This window comes from Neodiprion virginianus, chromosome 5, assembly GCF_021901495.1.
Source record: "Neodiprion virginianus isolate iyNeoVirg1 chromosome 5, iyNeoVirg1.1, whole genome shotgun sequence".
Taxonomy (NCBI): domain Eukaryota; kingdom Metazoa; phylum Arthropoda; class Insecta; order Hymenoptera; family Diprionidae; genus Neodiprion; species Neodiprion virginianus.
The window spans coordinates 3400331-3420343 of NC_060881.1; the positions used below are offsets into that span (position 1 = coordinate 3400331).

The 20013-nt window shown below is 38.3% G+C and overlaps 1 protein-coding gene and 2 long non-coding RNA genes across 5 annotated transcripts in view; 2 read left to right on the forward strand and 1 right to left on the reverse strand.

Annotated features, from left to right (window-relative positions):
* Positions 1 to 20013, reverse strand: part of LOC124306109 (mucin-5AC-like) — a 45248-nt gene that overhangs the window by 19602 nt on the left and 5633 nt on the right. The window contains exons 2-7 of one of the 3 annotated variants that reach the window (XM_046766296.1): positions 19611 to 19720; positions 19217 to 19428; positions 18888 to 19076; positions 18573 to 18716; positions 17079 to 17172; positions 13547 to 13711 (exon numbers count right to left, since the gene is read on the reverse strand). In XM_046766296.1, the coding sequence (XP_046622252.1) occupies positions 13547 to 13711; positions 17079 to 17172; positions 18573 to 18716; positions 18888 to 19076; positions 19217 to 19428; positions 19611 to 19720 (914 nt within the window). Of the gene's footprint in view, positions 1 to 10009; positions 10203 to 13546; positions 13712 to 17078; positions 17173 to 17884; positions 17901 to 18572; positions 18717 to 18887; positions 19077 to 19216; positions 19429 to 19610; positions 19721 to 20013 lie in introns of those variants that run through there. The other 2 variants (XM_046766297.1, XM_046766299.1) reach the window with 2 other exon arrangements.
* On the forward strand, positions 569 to 2343 carry LOC124306128 (uncharacterized). Its single transcript, XR_006908534.1, has 3 exons — positions 569 to 596; positions 729 to 1319; positions 1885 to 2343. It is a non-coding gene; the product is annotated as an uncharacterized LOC124306128 (long non-coding RNA).
* Positions 10244 to 13419, forward strand: LOC124306130 (uncharacterized). The gene is made up of 3 exons (XR_006908535.1): positions 10244 to 11515; positions 12373 to 12863; positions 13228 to 13419. It is a non-coding gene; the product is annotated as an uncharacterized LOC124306130 (long non-coding RNA).

Consider the following 20013-nt stretch of genomic DNA (forward strand, 5'->3'; position numbering starts at 1 on the left):
CGCACGAGAAGAGAAACCGAACTTCTTAGTTGCGGTAAGAAATAAAACGGCGTTCCTTAACTCCGAAGGAATTGCACCGTAAATGTATTTGTCCTGTACACCTCTGCGTCCGCATGCCATGGCTCTCAGGATGAATTAACCTCTCGAAGAGTGCCGGAAAGTCTAAATATAGTCTCTGCCTGTGATCGGAACTTAACATACGCTATATATATGTATCATGTACATAAGATACAGACTTGAGACTTTCTAAAGGGGAATAAAGCTCTTAAAATCCCGCTAGTCTAAAAGTTATAAGTATGTATATATGTTTCTTTGTTTCATCCCCATGGCTTTGTCATCTTCATACATATACCTGTATTATATATAAATATACCATTGTTGATGATTGTTAATCATTTTGCATCACACATTCTTGTACATGCGTTCAATTTCATTACTAATATATTGTTATTGCATAATGCACATGGCGTACTTAAGTCTAACCCGGTAATAACCATAATTAACCCTCCGTCAATCCTGACTTTCTCACTTATCGGTGTCTCGGAATTATTTTATCATTGTTTAACCATTCAGTCGTTGGCAATTCGTTAGATAAGGTAAGCGTACCAGTTATTGACACGTTTATATTCAAAAATTATAAACTGACGTCACGAATAGTAAATTTCTCGACAACTAAAACCAATCGCCAGAGGTTTAGACGCTGCAGATTTGTTTCTTGATAATTTCAGAAACAAGGATCAAACTCGTACAACCAAAGAAGGTGAATAATTGGGACAGGGTCGATAACTGGTACGCTTATCTGACAGGTCCGAATGGTTATATGATCAGGTTTTGACCCCCGGTTAGTGAGGCGAGTTAAAATGTGCAAGGAGTCCAACCGTGCACCTGCAAAGGTTGATTCTAAAACCGGAATAGTGTGTACAAGGATACATATTGGTTTAGATTGTTATCGCGGTAGAAAACCAGAAGCGTTGAACAGGTGGAATGCGTTATAATTTGTTTGTTATACTGTGAGCTATTGCCGTGTGGTATAATAATCGCGCGTTACACTGCAAAATGTCATTCATCGCCATTGCAACGTGTGTACTTTCATAATTTCGTTGCGTGACGGCGCGGTACGTAGAATTAGCAGCTGGTATAAAGTGGTATAAATGTGGAAGTGCGACAGCGACACCGGCGAGTTCTTGTAGAGTCAAGCTCGCATAGCAACGTCGTGAAAGAAGGAAGCCGTCCAGATGGGGAGGATGACGTTACGGGACACGAGAAAAATGTAAACTGACGAGGCGACGACGAGCTGTGTAACCTTTCTTGTTCGTAAAGTAAGCTCTTTGCCAAACCAGAAATTCGACATATGATGCATTCTTCATTTTTATTTCATACGTTTACCACGGAATAAGTATTTAACGATAGGTTAAAAGTTAAGGGTTAACATTACTCTAGGATTTTAGGAAAATCCTACCTTTTTTTTTTTTTTTTTTAAATACAAACTGTTTTCTTTTTTTATTAACAACTTACTGCTTATTTTTTGGCCAAACATGGATTCATTTTTTCAAAAGTGATCCATTTCGACAAAATTTTATTGAAAAAAAAAAAAAAATCTCTACATATTTCTATAGGCAATAAGTATATATGTAGATTATAATATTTTTTGGTTTTTTGTCCCAGGTCTTAATAACTTTACGAGAAATCCGTCCTCCCATGAAGGAGTTTTAAAAAAAGATGATTGCAAAAATTGGCTCAGTCGCCGACATTTAACATCAAAATGGAGATAATTTTTTTTTTTTCTTTTTCATAAAATATTATAAAAATAAACCCTCTGTAAAGAAATGCTATTCCTCGTTTCATGCTCTCGAAATAAAACGTCAAAGTTGGACCTTTTTTCAGCCGTTAAAGTGGTGTTGCCCCCTTATAAGGAGAGGTGGGAGTATCGACCGCAGAGTTTTCAAACGTGAGTTCGTGATGGGCTACTTCAAGAAAAGTTGAAAAAACACGCTTGTAGCTGATTTTCGCTCGGTAAAATATGAAGGCCCGGCATCGACTTGGCCATTTTAGTCGAACATTATTGCGCCGAGTCAACTTTTATAACAAGATAGTATTCTATGGTTCTTGGGCTCGCTGAATACGAGTCTGAAAAATGATTTCAAAAATTCAAGATGGCATGGATCCAATATGGCCGAAGAAAATTTCAAATTCGATCAAACAGGGTCAAAAGACTCTATGCAAGGGTTTTAGGGGTCGCTGATTGGATTTGCCATACTAAATTTACATAATCCGATTTCAGACTGGTAATCAGCGACCCCAAGAACCTTTGCACAGAGTTTTTTGATCGTCTTCGATCGAAATTGAAATTGTAACGGTTTTTTTTTTTTTTTGAGGTTCAACCGATACGTTTTGATTTTATGTTATATTAGAAATCTAGATATATTCAATAAACAAAATACATTAAATCAGGAGGAAACAATGTAGAACACAGATTTATTGAGTTTTGGTATAACCTTTTAAAAGAACAGGCAATCATAGAAAATCTCATTCACTCTTTCATTCACACGTTAAAATTACTCAATGCGATTACCGACGTTTTGTATATAATTATTCTGGTAAAATTTTTGTACCATATTAACGAAAGACTGGCTCTCTTTTCCTTTATGCTTCAAATTTAAAAATGATTCTAGTGAAAGAATGAATCTACTGACAAAGGACTCTAAATTATGGTGAGATTACAATAAAGTTAACAGACGAAGATATAAAATACTGACTTAAGAAGGCTATTACAGATTTGTGGCACAATCCACCTACAAATCAGTAATGAAAAGATGACTTAGCTCGGAATATCTCTGATGAAGAGAGGTGGCCTAACGGCTCCGTAGATGATCATGGATGTTGAAGTTCTTTGATATTCCTTTTATAGAATCGGTCTTCACCGATTATACTGCGTGGTCGTTCGTCGATCAGATATTTGGATTTGTTCTTTAGGCTCACAGGCTCCGAAAGATTGGGATTGCGTTGGGTTACACTTCTTGTATGAATCGTCGTCTCAATTTTTTTTTTTTGTTTCCCCTTTTTTTTTTTTTTTTTTACTTGTTTTGTTCTCCCAAATGTTAACGAAATTATAAGAATGTGAATATGACAGGACTAGACTTTATATCGGCCGTTCGCTTCGACCCCGGCTCGCAGAGAGAGAGAGTTACACTTATTTCACCGGATAGGTGATCTTGACCGACGTGACACCTAGAGTTAAGCGTTTGCCCTTTATTTTGAAACGTTGTATGTGCTTAAGGCGCGTACATACGAATTACTTTATATTCTATGTGACTCGCATGTAATATCGTTACAAAATATTCATCCGCCATATTGGTTCCGGCATCTTAAATTTTTTAAATTTGATTTCAGATTCGTAATCAACGACCCCAAAATCAAATAATTTATGTAAATCACGTGTATCTGTAGAGGGGTACCTTTCTCGGAAATAAATTATTGCAATATCTGTTTCCAACAATAATATTTTACGTTGTTATCGCAACAATTACTCTCGAGTATTGAAAACCTATTAGTATACTATCATAAATAGCAAATTGATATGAATAAGAAATAAGAATAAGAAATTGATAACAATATTTATATAATAATAAAAAAAATAACAACGCTTAAACGTGATGAAAATATTACGTATGAGAAGAAAATCTAATCCCGGATACGGCAGATTTATCCAAAAGAATTATAATTAATAATCGGAGAATAACACGCGGTCAGGCAGGTCAATCGGCCGGTGAACCGCATCCACATTTGCGAGGCGATACGCGTACCGCGTATGATAGCTTCGACGTATGTACATAAATAATAGCCACGCATACCTCGGCGTACGTTAGGTATCCATATACCGTATACCTAATCGTAAGGCAGATTGGGACATTACTTTGTGATTGTGCGTGCATGCCCTGAGAAAAATTTAAATTTTAAATCAATTAAATAAATAATAAAATTGTATTTCTTCAATATTCGGATATAATGCCGCGGTAAATATTATTCGCTATATATTATATAATATACTAGGTATACGATGCTGAAATTATTTTTTTCGACAAATACAAAATAATAAATTTCGGGGGTGTACTTCCGTTTAGAACATACCTCCGATCGATCTGAAATTTGGTATACTTATGTATTTTGATGCGCTGATCAAGAATATCATACTCAAAACACCCGCAAATTCGATTTTCAAGGTCAAATCGATAAAAAATCGATTTTTTAAATGTTTTTCACATTTATTGCAACAAATATAAGGAAAAACCCAAACCCAAATCTAAACAAACCCACACATACATACATACACACACACACACACACACACACATACAAAAAAAAAAAAAAAAATTGATTTGACCTTGAAAATCGAATTTGCGGGTATTTTGAGTTTGATATTCTTGATCAGCGCATCAAAATACATAAGTATACCAAACACACACACACACACACACACACACACACACACACAAAACAAAAAAAAAATTGATTTGACCTTGAAAATCGAATTTGCGGGTATTTTGAGTATGATATTCTTGATCAGCGCATCAAAATACATAAGTATACCAAATACACACACACACACACACACACATACAAAAAAAAAAAAAAATTGATTTGACCTTGAAAATCGAATTTGCGGGTGTTTTGAGTATGATATTCTTGATCAGCGCATCAAAATACATAAGTATACCAAATTTCAGATCGATCGGAGGTATGTTCTAAACGGAAGTTTATCCAATTTCGGGATGTATCTCCTCGCAAGTTAGTCAATATCGTATACGAGATTGACTTTTTGTTGAGAATTTATAGCCAAATAGATCCTTAATTACAATGCCGATAATAGAGTTCATTGGGATGCTGTGAAAATGTGTATTCGCTGCAACGAAATTGAGATTTCCTTGGATAAATGAAGTCCCCGTAGGAATTTGCGGTATGAGCATATGACTCATGCAACTATCCAGTATTACCCGCGAGGCTATAATTAGTCCTCTGGCATATAGCGTAACACACGCTTTTAACTCGAGTATTAAAAGTCTTGGGATGAGCGCAAAACGGCGCAGAAAATTGTATGCATACGTATCTCGCGTATACATATAACGACGGTCTATTTCGGTGCGAAATTTATATCGGGGCGGAAAAATTCCATTTTAATTCTCATTCCCTGAGAAAGTGGGACAGGGCGGAAACTTCGTCGCCTCACACTTGATCACAAGTAGGTAAAAATCGCTAAATCGATACATCGGAAGCTGTACTTTAAGCGAAATTGTTCAACAATGCATCCTACTGTCCTCTACAGACATGTATATACGATAAATTCTAGAATTGGACGGAGCTAAAGCGACCAGTCAATGTCAGGCAAAATTATTATGTCAGTTTTTCGGAGATCACAGGAAATCCTTGCGAAATAACCTGGCGTTGGTAAAAGAATTTGTGTATGTATTGCATACACTGAAACTCGTATCCGGATAGCTCGCAGACTTTATTCACGTGTGTGTGTGTGTGGGTGAGTAAAAGCAGACGCCCATTAACTGACAAGCTAACGAGAAAGTCAGTCTACCCGGTTGCTAAGTGCCTATATAGCACCTACTTGAATTTCAAATACGAAGAAAAAAATATTGTACAAACAAATTTTCTTACAAAGCGTAACGTGCATCAGGCCGATTCTTGTTTTCGATTTTATCAAATTTTTACACAAACCGTCCTGCAATTTGGTTCCAAATAAATAAATAAACATCTTCTCTGAAGCGATTAGTATAATCTCAACCTTAACAGTCATCGCGCAATTGTTGTCATAGAATATTTTACAGACGAAGCTGATATTTTTATCATACATAATTATCATCGATTCTCACGAACTTCTCACAGCGTCATATTTATATTATTTCTTTTATTCTTCTTTGCAAACGATTCGTACTGCACGACGAAAAATTATACATATACACCGAAAGTGTATCACAAACGTGGTTATTTCGAACGACAAAGTCGTACACTTTATAACTATAATTCTGTGTAAAATACACTCACACCTTGATTGCACGTACATTAATTTTTTATGAGTTTCAAGTCTGTCGGTAACGTCACTTTAACGACGCATGTTCAGAAAAAATCTTTACTTTGTTATTAGAGTAAAAAAAAAAAAAAGTCAACTCCTTGAAAGTCGTTCTAAAATTCTACAACAACCGTTTCTTTCCATGATATTTCGTTAAGTTAACGTTGCCGTAACTTCAGCATTCTATTTTTTTCCACCTATTGCAGGAAGAATAAAATTTGAAAAACTCTTACCGTCTGGATTTTACCGATACAAAAGATTGGTGAAATGATTTGTCTAGCGAGTGATGCAAAACGTACGGCTGGTTATTTATACGCTCAACATTTGTTGTAATAGCACCCGTACGACGAGGTATAGAAGATATGTATTAAATGGAAAATCAGAGCCGTTTTTTAAATCCTCTTTCAGCCAGAATCGGGTACCTATGCCTGCAGCGGCTGCAGCTCATTGAGGATAAAGAATAAATTGATCCTGGCGATTCCTCGGTGTGAAATGTACGTTGATCCCGTACGTATACCTACACAATATAACGCAACGTTGCCCCGATGAATCACGAATTGCGAAGCCCCGGGTTCCGATCCGACGCCCGTCGCGTCGAGCTGAGAATCGCGAAAATCTTCAGTGGTTCTCAAACGATACTTTACTTGCAACGCTACGCTTGCTCTGGTATCGCGGTCACCGTTGCAACAATCACTATTATCAACAAACTACCGCTAAGTCTACGAGAATGGAAAGAAAGGCCAACAATGCATATGGAAAACGAGATGTGTTACAATTTATACGGTTGACGAGGGTGTCTAATTTACAAACGATTGTGACGTCTCCGGAGTATCTATGTACGTACATACGTAGAAAAATATACAGGGTGTACCGAAATTTCAGGCAATAAGTAGTTTTTACAGAAAACACAGGTTTGTCGTACAATTTTTTAAAATTTATTTGTGAATTATACAGTATATCGAATGGCTTTGTTGTTTTATTGAAATTTTCCATGACAGTTTTGCCTAAATGTGACTGAATTTCGTTCACAAAGCGGTCAGTTTCCTCCTTCAAGTCGTAAGTGATCGTCGGCTTGTCGACGCAAACCTTGGATTTAAAAACATTAAAATCTGATAACCAAAACGAGAAATTAAAGCGGCAGAAAAATTGCAACAAAGTAGTTCGCATGTGCGAGAAAATCCGTGGAGGTCGTTTACCCGACATGGAATTCCATACATAACCCGAACGTAAATTTCCTAATCGCAAGCCTGTATTTCCTATCAAAATAACTTCTCGCTTGAATTTTAAGACACCCTGTATATACATCAGGTTTTGCATGAGTATTATACCCTTGGCAACAGCCCCGGCATAGTTGTATCGCAATACTACGATCATATTAAACAATGGAGTTCGCGGAACCAAACCATAAGACGTAGTTACTGAAGCAAGACAACCTCCTCGCCTCCACTTTACCAAGGTTTGAAAAACCTACCGCGGGTATGATCGTTCCCCGAGTACCGCTTCGCTCCGAAAGCTCGACAATAAATATTTCTGCACCGTATTATTGACGTGGAACAAACTTCGCCGATATATCCCGGTCATCTTCAAACGGATTAAATTCGAGTCACTGCTCTGACCATCGTCCGCATACGACGAATTAACGCCAAATTACACAAAGAATTTGAATTTTACTGTACACCTATAATATGCGCCAGGTAAACCCGACGTGTCGCGACGACGAACGGCGGGATAAAAGGGGGGGGGGGGGGGGGGGGGGGTGATGCTTTAGTCAATAATACCGTCTGGCGATCGCTGCGACGAACTTCAGACAGCTGTACCTCATCATACTTGGAAACGTCTCGCAGTTTATGTACAACTTTGCTGATCCGAGCCCATAATTGTGGTTTCACTCTAAGCTCGGATAATCATCGAAAAGACTCGGACGATAGGGAAATAAAGAAATAACAATAGATTTTTTTTTTTTTTTTTAGTGAGGACGAATATGAGAATTGTATTTACCTATATGAGCAAACCGGCTTATTGTGGTTGCAATAACTTAAAAAAACGTCGAAAAAAAACGAACATAAAACGAAACTTGAAATACAATTCTACATATATGTATTCGGCAAAAACAGCCCTCCGTCACTCGGAAGCGAAACTTAACTTTAATAAACTTAACTTTAATAATATATTTGTTATAGGACTCGATATTTCTGACGAGGTTTGAAGTTTTAGTAACGTTATGCATGCAACAATGCATGTTAAGAAACTTCATTGGATTGTCTAAGATTTGATAAATCATAAACAAAATAAAAAAACAACAATAAAAAATGTAACCACGTTTTGCAAAGCGAACTCATTGTGAGTCACCCTAAAATTGAGCAATAATGCATTTTTCCCCTTATATATATATACATATGTTTCGTTACGTTAACGTTACTAACTTCAGCCTCGTTATATTTCTATTTGTCGCAGACGAGACGAGACTAGTTCGAGTGATTGTGAACTCGGATAAGCGAGACTTGTACTGTATTCATCTGCTTTCGTCTGCTTCCGCGAGTATTTATGACGAAGAATACTCGTTTTACAAGGCTCGGTGATGATGTGTGAGAAACGAGGCACGCAACATTAATCATCCCTTGCGTCGCAGAATTACGTGGAGGAATTTAGCTTTGTCGCGGATAAAAAACTCATAAACGGATGAAAATGCGTCGCACGCACGCGACTTCAATAAATCGCTTTCCAATTCAATCGATTCACGTTCCGTATAAAGTAACTAGGCAATCAGGCAGCCGGATCATCGGCAGATTGCTATATTTCATAACCTTTACCAGTTGCAAGCTGTAACGTTCGCGTTTGTAACTTGGTAAAGGCAGCTAATCGTAAATGCAGGGAACTGAATTTTGCTAAATTCAAATCCAAAAAGAATCAGTGCAATCACGCTACCAACTTCAAGCAACAACTTATAAACCACGAACCAAAACACTATCGAACTGGTAAATAATTATCGCATCGCGATTAAAAATAGGTAAAAAATACTATTTCGCAATGAATTGAAGTCGTGCATTAAACAGCAATATCAAAGTATCGAGTCATAGCTGCACCCGGATGAATCACCGCATGCCGTATATATAGCTATAACGTAAATACAACGTGTAAAAGTGTTAATCGAATATGGTGACAAATCGCGGTTAGTCGTCCTTCATTGGCAAGTGACGATGTCTTCCTTAACTTCGGAACTTACCTCGAATTTAAATCTGATCCGTGTCGTGTTTACGGTTGATAGACCGTATCTCTGGGACGGATACGGCCAGCAAAATCTACGCTGAGAATCCTTCCAGGGTATAAAAAAAAAAAAATAACAAATAACGAAGAAGCACTTCACTCGCTGCACGAAATGGATTAAGTACAATATCAGACCGAACAACGGTCCACGTTTCGAACAAAGAACGAAGCACTGAACGACGGTTAGAGAGGAGCCTAGATTTCGTTTCCGACACAGTTTTCCCCGGTGTTAAAATCGAAGCCGCACGACGCGAACTGTGCGAGATACGATCAGGTCAGCGATTAATTGTAAGCGAGGTATTTTGCCCGGCCTGAATCGCGCCTGCACTGCAGATTCGGACCTCGAAGTAGGAGGAGTAAGATGTTGGACGGGGGTGCAGGGCGTTGTAACCGTGGGGTAAGGACAATCAATATGCCTGTTTGGCTTGGTAAATAACGCGGGCAACGGTTTCTCAGGGATGATGATTATTATTATGTCCCGATGTTGGAACGCGCAGCTCGGCCAACAGATGCCAAGTGAATGAAGCGAATGCAGCGTACCCGGCAGCCGGCACCAACCAACCAACCAACCCCGCTGTCTCTCAAGTTTCGACCAGAGTTTTCGATGGATTCTCTCCGACGGTGGACGACGTAGCCCGGCCGGACGTTGCGCTATAACCGCACAATACTTACTTAGCCGTCGTGTTATCCTTTGCCTCGGTTTGCTCGCTTTACACTTGTCTTTCGCCACCTTGCCCCGTGCCTTTGCTCCGCTTCGCTTAACTTTCGTGTCTATTTGGTTTGTTTTGGTACGTAGCCGACCCGTGACGTCTGTGACGAGGACCACTGGCACACGTATTGTGTGTGTCATGTACTATACGACACGAATAAATACGATCCGTGTCTTTTTTCTTTCCCTCGGATTATTTTAACTGCTGGGAATTTCTCGTTGTTACGAGCCAATTTTAAATCGTGGTGTCCGGTGGTCCTGGACATGTCTTTGAATTTTGCTTGTCCTTAAGATGTCCTGGAAATATTCCATTTTCAATGCCCTTGAATAACCTGAAAATGTCCTTGAATTTGTTACGGATTTTTTACCGGACACCGTGTCCCTGAGGACACAAATATTGCCCGTGAGATATCGCACGAAAAGATAAATTCGAGGATTGCACTTTGACGCCGATTTGCCGCGACTTAGTTATTTTATCTAGGTATGTACAAGCTGTGGCAACGGTTATGGAGCCGGAGGAAATAGGTATGCAATCATTGTTTCTGTGTGCAACGGTTGTTGAAGTACGAAAGGGGCATGCCGAAGCTATAATTTCTAGATTATTAATCTAGACTAAACATCTAGGCTGGAATAGAGAAGCGTGCATTTTTATAACGGTATAATTACAATTGTAATTCAAGCGAGTCCTTAGATTTCCTCGCGGCCAGCGTCGAGCCAAAACTGGATAGATACTTGTGGCCTAGGGTGGTCCTTATTTAGGGTGCTGATGATTTTTTCCGTCCCACCTCGTAAATTGACTTCAAATATCTCAAAAACGATTGTCCAATTTTTTCAGATTTTCACCTCAACTGAAAGATCGTCCGCTTTGTGATCAAAGTTTTTTGTTGGAAATAACGTGAGAGAACCTTTTTTTTCTCAGTATATATTTCATTGTTTTTCCAATGTTATTTCCATAAGAACCTTCGATCGCGAAGCGGACTTTCTTTGAGTTGAGGTAGAGATCTAAAAAAGAAATGGGGCAATTGTTTTTTGTATTATTTGACGTTGATTTGGGGGGTGGGATGGAAAAAATTCGTCAACACCCCGAATAAGGACCACCCTACTGTGCCCGGCATAGCGGGGGGAGGGTAATTTCCGAAGAAAACCAACTGATATTGCCACCCTGATTACAGATTTCGTACTTTTTCATGTATCGCTGAATTTAATCGTGTCAAGGAAGGATGTGCAAGGTAGTATGCATGGGGCGTGGTTTAAAAATCAATATCACATGCAAGATTGATTGGAACTGGCCGATCGTGAAGAGACCTGGATTGGAAACATCTCGTCTACCTATGGATCCGACGCTGTATCCAATACCAATACGCACAGGTACGAGGTACGAGAGTGATATGCGACACCGAAAATACATATAGCTTGGCAAATTTGACACTGACAGTGCGAAAGTTGCTGGGCACCGGTAGTGGCATAAGGTAAGTATGTACAATGTACATACGTACATGTAAAAGAGCATCGTGACCGTTACATTAATGATCGGGACTCGCGGATGGTACGTAAGAATTGGATATCATGTTACGAGCTAGGCACGATCAGGATAATTCATCCAGCAATTATTCGGTCTATTTGCATATCGCGGCAAGCGCTGATCGTGCGAGTGGCATAATTTCTCCAATTTGGCATGGCCGTATACATATAGTAGCCAAGTGCCGGAGCGAAGGACTTAACCCTTTCTTACTACCTGTTGTAGAACAATTTTTTGTATATTTAGAGAATTTTGCGCACATATTACTTTGCGATTTTTTGCTATTTCTTATAGTATGCTGGTGGGTTTTCAATACTGGAGAGTAATTGTTGCGATATAATGTAAATTATTATTTTTAGAAACAAGTTGATTGTAAAAAACATTTATGACCGAGAAGGTCAACCCTCTACACGTGTAGTATACATGTTTCCCATAAATTGTATGTTTTTGGGGTCACTGATTACGAATCTGAAAACGAACTTAATACCTACCTATACAAAATAGAGTTTATTCGATAATTATTTTTCCCTGAATTTCGACATGCGGAATCCGAATCGACGATTCATTTTCTGCCAAAATGTTCATCTTCCTTGTTAAAATAGTTGCGATTGTCTATACGGCTATAGTGGCTACCGGAAAAAGTTCTAAACTAAAAATTCTCGCCTTTTAATTTTCAATTTCTACTGATCTTGAATAATCACCAATATAAATGACGATAAAAGATTTTTTTTTAAATCTTTCGAACGAATCCCGTTTGGTATATTCAAGTCTGGTCGGTGTATCGACTAATTTTTATCCTCATTTTAGAATTGGGAGCGCTGGCCTTCTCACTGGGTCCGGGCGGCATAATCCGTATAAGCGACGCTATCGCCGGTCACCTTATACCTAGATAGGTACAACAGTGTCACGGTACAACCAAGTAGTCAGAACATCATACCAAGATGTACGACTACTTCAAGTTTCGAATGTCTCAGCGAGTCTGCGGCAAAGCATGTAGACTATCCTTAGGCCCACGTAGCTATTACCCGTGTTACAATGTAACGGGCATTCGTTCTCAGTCATGCTCTGCTTCTCGTGCGCCACGGAGGTATGGGTAGGTAAGAAGTAAGAACCAAGAACCCACGGTATCCCGTGGTTTTGCCGGAGTGACGGACACGTTTTATACAGCGAATGGATTTGCGCATGTACCAACTTCGCGACAACGAACCCTGGTGAACCCGTTCTTAATTCTTCATTACACATCAGCGCTTCACTTACAATTAAACGACCAGGCATAATTCCTGTAAAATTTTACCGAGGTACAATATTTTCCAGATTTTCTGATTCACCGTCTAACGGTTGGATAATTCGTAAATTGCATATGCGTGCATACAGAAATACAATTTAGGGGGGCGTTTAGGTTTTCTCGGTGTAAAATCATAACTATTTTTAGGATTTTCCTCGGTCAATTTTTATCGGATCGTCTTGAAATATTGACACATTCTTCAAAATTTGTTGGATTCGATTTTTTTTTAATTTTAACCCCAAAAGTTTTTTATAAAAGTTATTTTAATAATATTTTGTTCATTATTGTATACATTAGAATTTTTTTTTACATTTGGACTACGAGTCGAACCTGAAAAGGAGTTTTTAACTGAAAAAACTTTCTCAATCTGTTACAAGTTGGACAATGATGTCAGGAAATGAGCCACCGCAACAGCCCTCGAGTTTGGAGTCATTCCCCATGTCGCCAATTTTTTATTAATATCAATGAAAAAATTCTAAAATGTTCTTGAAATTATAAATAATAAAACCCTCAAACTTAATTTGCTCTAAGTGTTTTCATTTTCTTGAAAAAAAAAAAAACACCTAAAAATAGGTATAATTTTATACCTTCCAAGTTATCCCCCCTCCAACTGAAGATCAAAACAAGTTGCGGTCATGATAATAGCCAGAAAATAGGGAAAATTGAGTTTTTCTTTTTGTTTTTTTAAATACTCACGAGGATCGTCTCGCAGTTGTTGGTACACGAGGGTTGTAGCCATGGCCTCGCTGACGTAATCCCAGAGACCGTCGCACGCAACGATTAAGAAGTCTTCTGTCCCGTCCAGGGGAATACATCTTATATCCGGATCCCCTGTCACGTACGGCTTGTATTGTACATCACCTGAAAAATACACTTGTACATGTACGTTTGTATACATGAAAATGTCATGGCGGAGGCATGAGAAAACAAGATATACAATTATGAATATTGATCTGACACGTGCAATGGGGGCCAATTACCAAGGTTGTTAACCCTGGGCACAAAGTCACGTTACATGTACTTATTTATTAATTGAAAATGAAGAAGTATAACAAATAAAAATATTTCCCTCGCATGAGTGAACTTTAAACTTGAATTAAAACTAAATAATTTAATCATTAAACGCCAGCTTTTAACTTCTGATATGTGCGAAAAAATTTTACGCTCCATATTTATTATTTCTCATCGCGACTCTAGATAGAATTGTACGACATGGCGTACAATAATTTTCTGCCCGTATGTACATATGTATAAGCTGCGTTTAACTATCGCTGTAACAGATGATAAAAACAGGTAAGCTGAAACGTTTTTCAAGATTGTTTTTCTCGCATGCACGTAATTTAAAGGATAGGTAAAAATTTAGTGACTCTTATCAAGTGGGATTTGGCACGTCGGGACAAGAGTAATCGTACATCCGTAAGAAGCACGCGATACCGCATCAGTATTCCACTTGGTTCTAATTAAATTTAACTATCTAATTAATGAACGCATACATGAAAAGTAATTTAAATAATGAAGAGCGGCAAGGTGCCGCGGCGGTGACTTCCGGTGTTGTATCCATCGCCACATGGTTTGTTCAAAGGCGGTTAACGTGTATAAGTTTAGCTAGTTCGTTTATTCGATTCATCACTGAGAAGTCAAAATTCTCCGCATAACATGGTTCTGCATATGAAAGACGAAGAAAATTACTTTTCGCACGTGGTTTTGAGACATTCCTGAAACCGTTGAGAAGAATAAGAGGGAATGTCGCGAGCCGTCCGTCAACATGGCATGCAGTTATATGCATAGACTTTGAAGAGATGTTTAAAAATTATGACCTCTGTCCAGCGAATATTGACCGCGTAGTTTTATACGTAAAAAAAAAGTGGGAACTTCGCTGTATACACATATCACGAAGGGTTTAACGGCAGACAAATTATTCCATGCATTCAAACGATTGCCTAGAGCTCTTATAGAATATCAGAGAGAAGAACGACGGCGTTGCTGCGATGCACGTATGATTGTGTCAACCACGCAACCAATTCCATGACGAACGAATTCGATAGCCAAACGTGCCCAGAATTACAACGCGATTTCCGAACATGGCGCTGATTGTCTCAAAGATGCCTTAAATGGCATTGGTCACATCGCGTTAGTATGTGACGTTAATTTGCAATGAACAGCGCAAAGAATATATAGTAGAGCTCAAAGAAAATTTAATTAAAATAACAGATAAATGATATAGACTTGACAATAAGAGAATATACTAACAGTCCAATCACGATATAATTATATCCGAACTTAAATAAAAAATTCTCTAATGCTACGGATGAATCTACCCATAATAAAATATAAGCAATTAGCGGAAAAGTTTCGTTGCGAAGCGGATGTTCGTGCTCATCAGCCCCGACCATTTTAGTGTATGAAATGCCAGTATGATACATGTGGAACCATGAGTTGTAAGCGGCAAAAAAAGTGTCAGTTTATACAGATGTATGTAATATGTAACACGCGACTTTCTCACAACGAGACATAACGCTGCGACACTGCCGCTGTTATAACAATTAAAGGAAAACGCGAAGCGCAAAGAACAAAAATGCGGATGATAAAACGGATTGGTTTCGGTATTCAGGTATATTAGAATGTATATACGATCATGTATTGTCGAAATCCACTAAAATTAGGTCACAAATCACACTCATTGCATTAAGTCTGGACAGTTCCGTACTCTAGTTAAACCCAGTAGACGATAAAATAAATAGCTTGTTTCCTATTACATAGTTAGTTTTTCACGCTTCTTGCGAAATAGACCATTCTTCTCGCATTTCCCGAAATGCGACTCCTTCCTCTGACCAGTAGGATATATGCTCATGGACAGCACATTGCCTATCCTTTAACGTTACTATGGCGGTTGAAACCGAGTAACCAGTGATAAAGGCCTAAGCGTGACAGAGAACAGAGAACCCTTAAGGATATCAACGTTGCCAGATCGGCGTGCAGCCAATAACTACCCTTATCGCTCTACTCGGCTTCGCCGGCACAGAGCCGTCATTCGCTGTCTAAGTGTATATAATATATCTAGAAAAAAACATTTGAAGTGTTAAAAAATCCGCAAAGTTGCCAAAACCGCATCACAATAAAAATACAAGAACAAGTTAGGTATTGTCAGTTTCTGTTGTGAAATTAAGAAAGATCTCCAAGCTATAGGATCTCTTAGGACTTGGGTATAAGTCGTGAAGTCGGACCTCGCTGCTTCGTGTAGTGATATTGGAATATCGTTCCAAGAGCTACGTACATACGTTGTGGGCACATTTTTGTTGAAAATCAATTATGTATACTATAGCGACAAAGTGATCACGGAGACTAATCTGTTCCAATATCACTACACGAAATAGCGAGGTCCGACTTCACGACATACGCCTAATTGCTGCGAGATCCTAGGACTTGAGGATCTTTCCTAATTTCACAACAAAGACTGGCAATATGTAATGTGATGCGGTTTTGGTAAATTGGCGGATTCTTTTACATTTCAGATGTTTTTACTTGGATTTCATTACTTTTTCTAAGTATGCGGAAATGGTACTGCTATACCGCAGTAACCAATAAACTAATTGTCAGTAAACCACAACTTTTGACCGCCACGATGAGAACGCGAAATAGCAATGCAATACCGATGCTGCCGATCTAATTGGCACAACTCTACGTACGTATTACTAAATAAACAAAATTCCGATAGATTTTTTTCACTATTGTTATATTACCTACTTCAGCTGACTCAACATTATTCATGTTAATTACTATCAGTAGTTAAGTTCTACCAAAGTCGCGTTACGAATGATTACCTCATGGTGCTCGACTAGTTTTACATGGTGCAGTCAGTTCCAGTCACGGCTGAACTCTATTCAGTTTTCGACTTCTTTCCTTTTGTTTCACAATTATCATCTTACGATTTTTCTGTTTGTGAATGTCACAAAGTGTTCATCAGATGATGCCTTATTCAAATTTATACCAGAATAATGCTAAGTCTTGTATTAGCAATATTTAAATGTTGTCTCTCGTGTCGATCGTTATTACGTTCGATTTTTGCAATAACGGATGTTTCAGCTTCGGCGCTCTCTGTTCAGAGCTGTATTTGCTCATATGCCGACATTATTTCTCGAATTGATCAAAGACAATTAAGAAGCACAGTTACGAAAGTAGGGCTTGACAATAATAAAATAAAGCTATTTTCCAAAGAATAAACACGAACCTATAGCTCTTGAAACTGCAAGCTGTCCATTTACACGCCATATTCCCCAATGGATGACTGCTCCTCCCATATCGTTTACACGCTCCCGTTCGTCCTGAAAGTTAAGTACATCTTTAACAGGCGAACGATTGATACGTATATACGACGAGTAGTAGAAATACAGTTAGATTTATGAATCAGGAACGAGGTGTTAATAGCGCGTTTTCATTGTAGCAGAACGAATTTGTAATTTGATACCGTAAAAGTAGGTCATTTTTGCAGAAGAAATAAGATCCCGAGTATCGCTTGGATTTTGCATCTTCTACTTTGACATGTATAAAATCAAATCCTTTCTCAGTCCAATGAAAATTTTCATGCATTTATTTTCAATACATACGTTTCAGTTTCAGTTGAGGAGTGAAAAGTGATAATTTTCCTGTTCCTAAATTTTATGTGAAGGAAGTTCAAGTTGCCTACTTCACAAATCGCTCTGATTTACAGCATTAACTGCCTATCAACAGTATCAATAGATCTTCAGTTTTTTTTTTAAAGGACTATTGTTTCTATTTATCTGTAATTTAATCTAACCAATAGTTCAGGAAAAGAAAAATAAAAAAAATTAATAATATACTTAATGGAATCCCAGGTTACGCACCAATGGAAATATCTTTTGTAATTTGTACACTTTCGAATCACCAGTTACAAAATAAAATTCCATTATGTTCGTCGTTTATTCGTTTGGCATATGATGACTCAAAGGGGCACACAAATTGATGGAGATCGGAGATTGCTGGAATTTCATACGTACGAAGAATATTTAGACTCACTGGTCACAACGGTAGATCTATGCTACCTGAGAAGTACGACGGTAGCTCGTTCAATAGCAGAATTGGGCTACAGATGCATAGGAGAGACTCTGACAAAGGAAGAATTTTACAGACGTCTCAAGGCCGTTGAAAATTTATTGTATCCAACTCGCGGCCCTTATGAACTCGCGTCAGAGTTAATTGTACCAGCTAGTACCCTTCAACAGGAGTTGGCTCTGCGGGAGCGAGCTAACAGACTTGGGACATTGATGACGGTAGTGTTTCTGCGTCATTTCACAAGGTTTGGATTCGAGGTATCGGGCTACATCGACTATAGGCATAGATTGAGCGAGGAAGACTGGACGCCGTTCTTTCAAGGAAAAAAAAAACTACTACCGCTAGAGTCCGATCTGGCTTTTTACCACTGGAGGATGGGAAAAACCGTGTGCAACGAAACACCAAATTTTCGTCCATTCATAGACCCCAAGCAGGGACTTGTGTTAAAGAATCTGCACGATCGAAGCATCATTTCTATTGATCCTGACGGACCGTCACCTACGATAAGCACGACGCGAGTAAACGTGAAATGTGATAGTTATGAGCAAGTCGTTTTCTACGACCACGTTGTGAGGCGAAAACTTTGAAGCAAATTATTCAGTTAAATTGATTCAAGAGAGATTATAATTATTTTCCATACTAATAAACTCACATCTCTGTCAGGTTTATGAGGATTTACAAGTTGAGTTATTTGGCCTCGTTTAGCAAGCACGGCTTGAGAATCACCCACCCAAGCGATATAGAGCTTTCTTTTTGACAGTAGAGCACAGACTGCCGTTGTCCCACTGTTGAGATTCTGTTAAAAAAGAAAAAAACAACCAAATATTAGTTTTAGTACCTGGATCAAATTACGCTTCAAATTTTATGATGCCCTATCGCTTATTGCAGGCTCAATCTTTGCGTGCATATCTGACTGCCCCGACCCATACATATTTAGGTTGAATACAATTTGCCAGATTTATCGTACCTGTTTATTTGATTTTTCAATAAAATGTGCATCTGTGGTAAGGAAAGCATCTCGCAAGGCACGTTCAGGATCTGTGGGATAATGATTACTCTCTGCTAAATATTGATGAAGATGAGCTGCACAATATACCGCTGCATCTTGCCCGGCGTGCCCGTCAAAGACCGCATAGTAGTGTCCTGGAGAATCATCCTGCAAATGGAACAAGTTCCTTATAGATTAGGAGTAACTACTAGGTAAAATTGAATGTTGTACGTTAAATTGTACAACTATATTTTTGTCTCTACAAGAGCAGAAGCCTACCAATTGTCTGTAACTTTGTCTTAACTTACCTGAATACTGAATATGGTGTGCAAGTCGTGTATGACCACGTGACGATCTTCCATTTTCCGCCTGCTATTTTTGATCGCGCATCTCGAGACCAATGGAATTGGGGTGGACGGAGGAGGTGGTAGTAACGCTAACCTACTGTTTTCCAAATAACGTAGGCAGATCTCATTGACCTTACCGATCACAACCTGCATCAGTCTAAGTGGTGCGAAAGCTGAAAAATACAAAATGATTAATAACTTAAAAATGTATATATAAAGCGGTGAATAATCTCTTAGTGATATATTCTGTTAAAAATAAGTAATATCTATGTATAGAATATAAATTTAGTCATCACTGATTTGCTAAGCAGGATTTTTGCTGAGAGTATGCTAATATAACATTCAATATAGTTACTGTTATCCTGAAATCGCCAGCCGCATGCCTCTGACTGTTTACTGCAAATCCGCTTCACTTCCTCCAATACCAATCGGACCAGGTATGATTGTAGACTAGGTGGACAATACCTGAAAAAGAGTATAAGACAATGAGAAGATAAACTTGAATTCGGATGAAAACTTTGACAGTAGTGAGATTCTATAAATTTAAGCAGATCAATTGTGACGTTTACTTTCTTTTCTTTTTCTCTTGTGAAACAACTCTTGTAAAGGCAATTTTTTTTCGCAATAAGTTGAACTTTATTTCATTAATTTCTCCACCAGAACTGCAGTGATTTAAATAAATTGCAAACAAAGTAAACTATAAAAGTAAATGTAAAAAATTCTATTTATTTGTACACTACGATAATTTTTTGTATCTT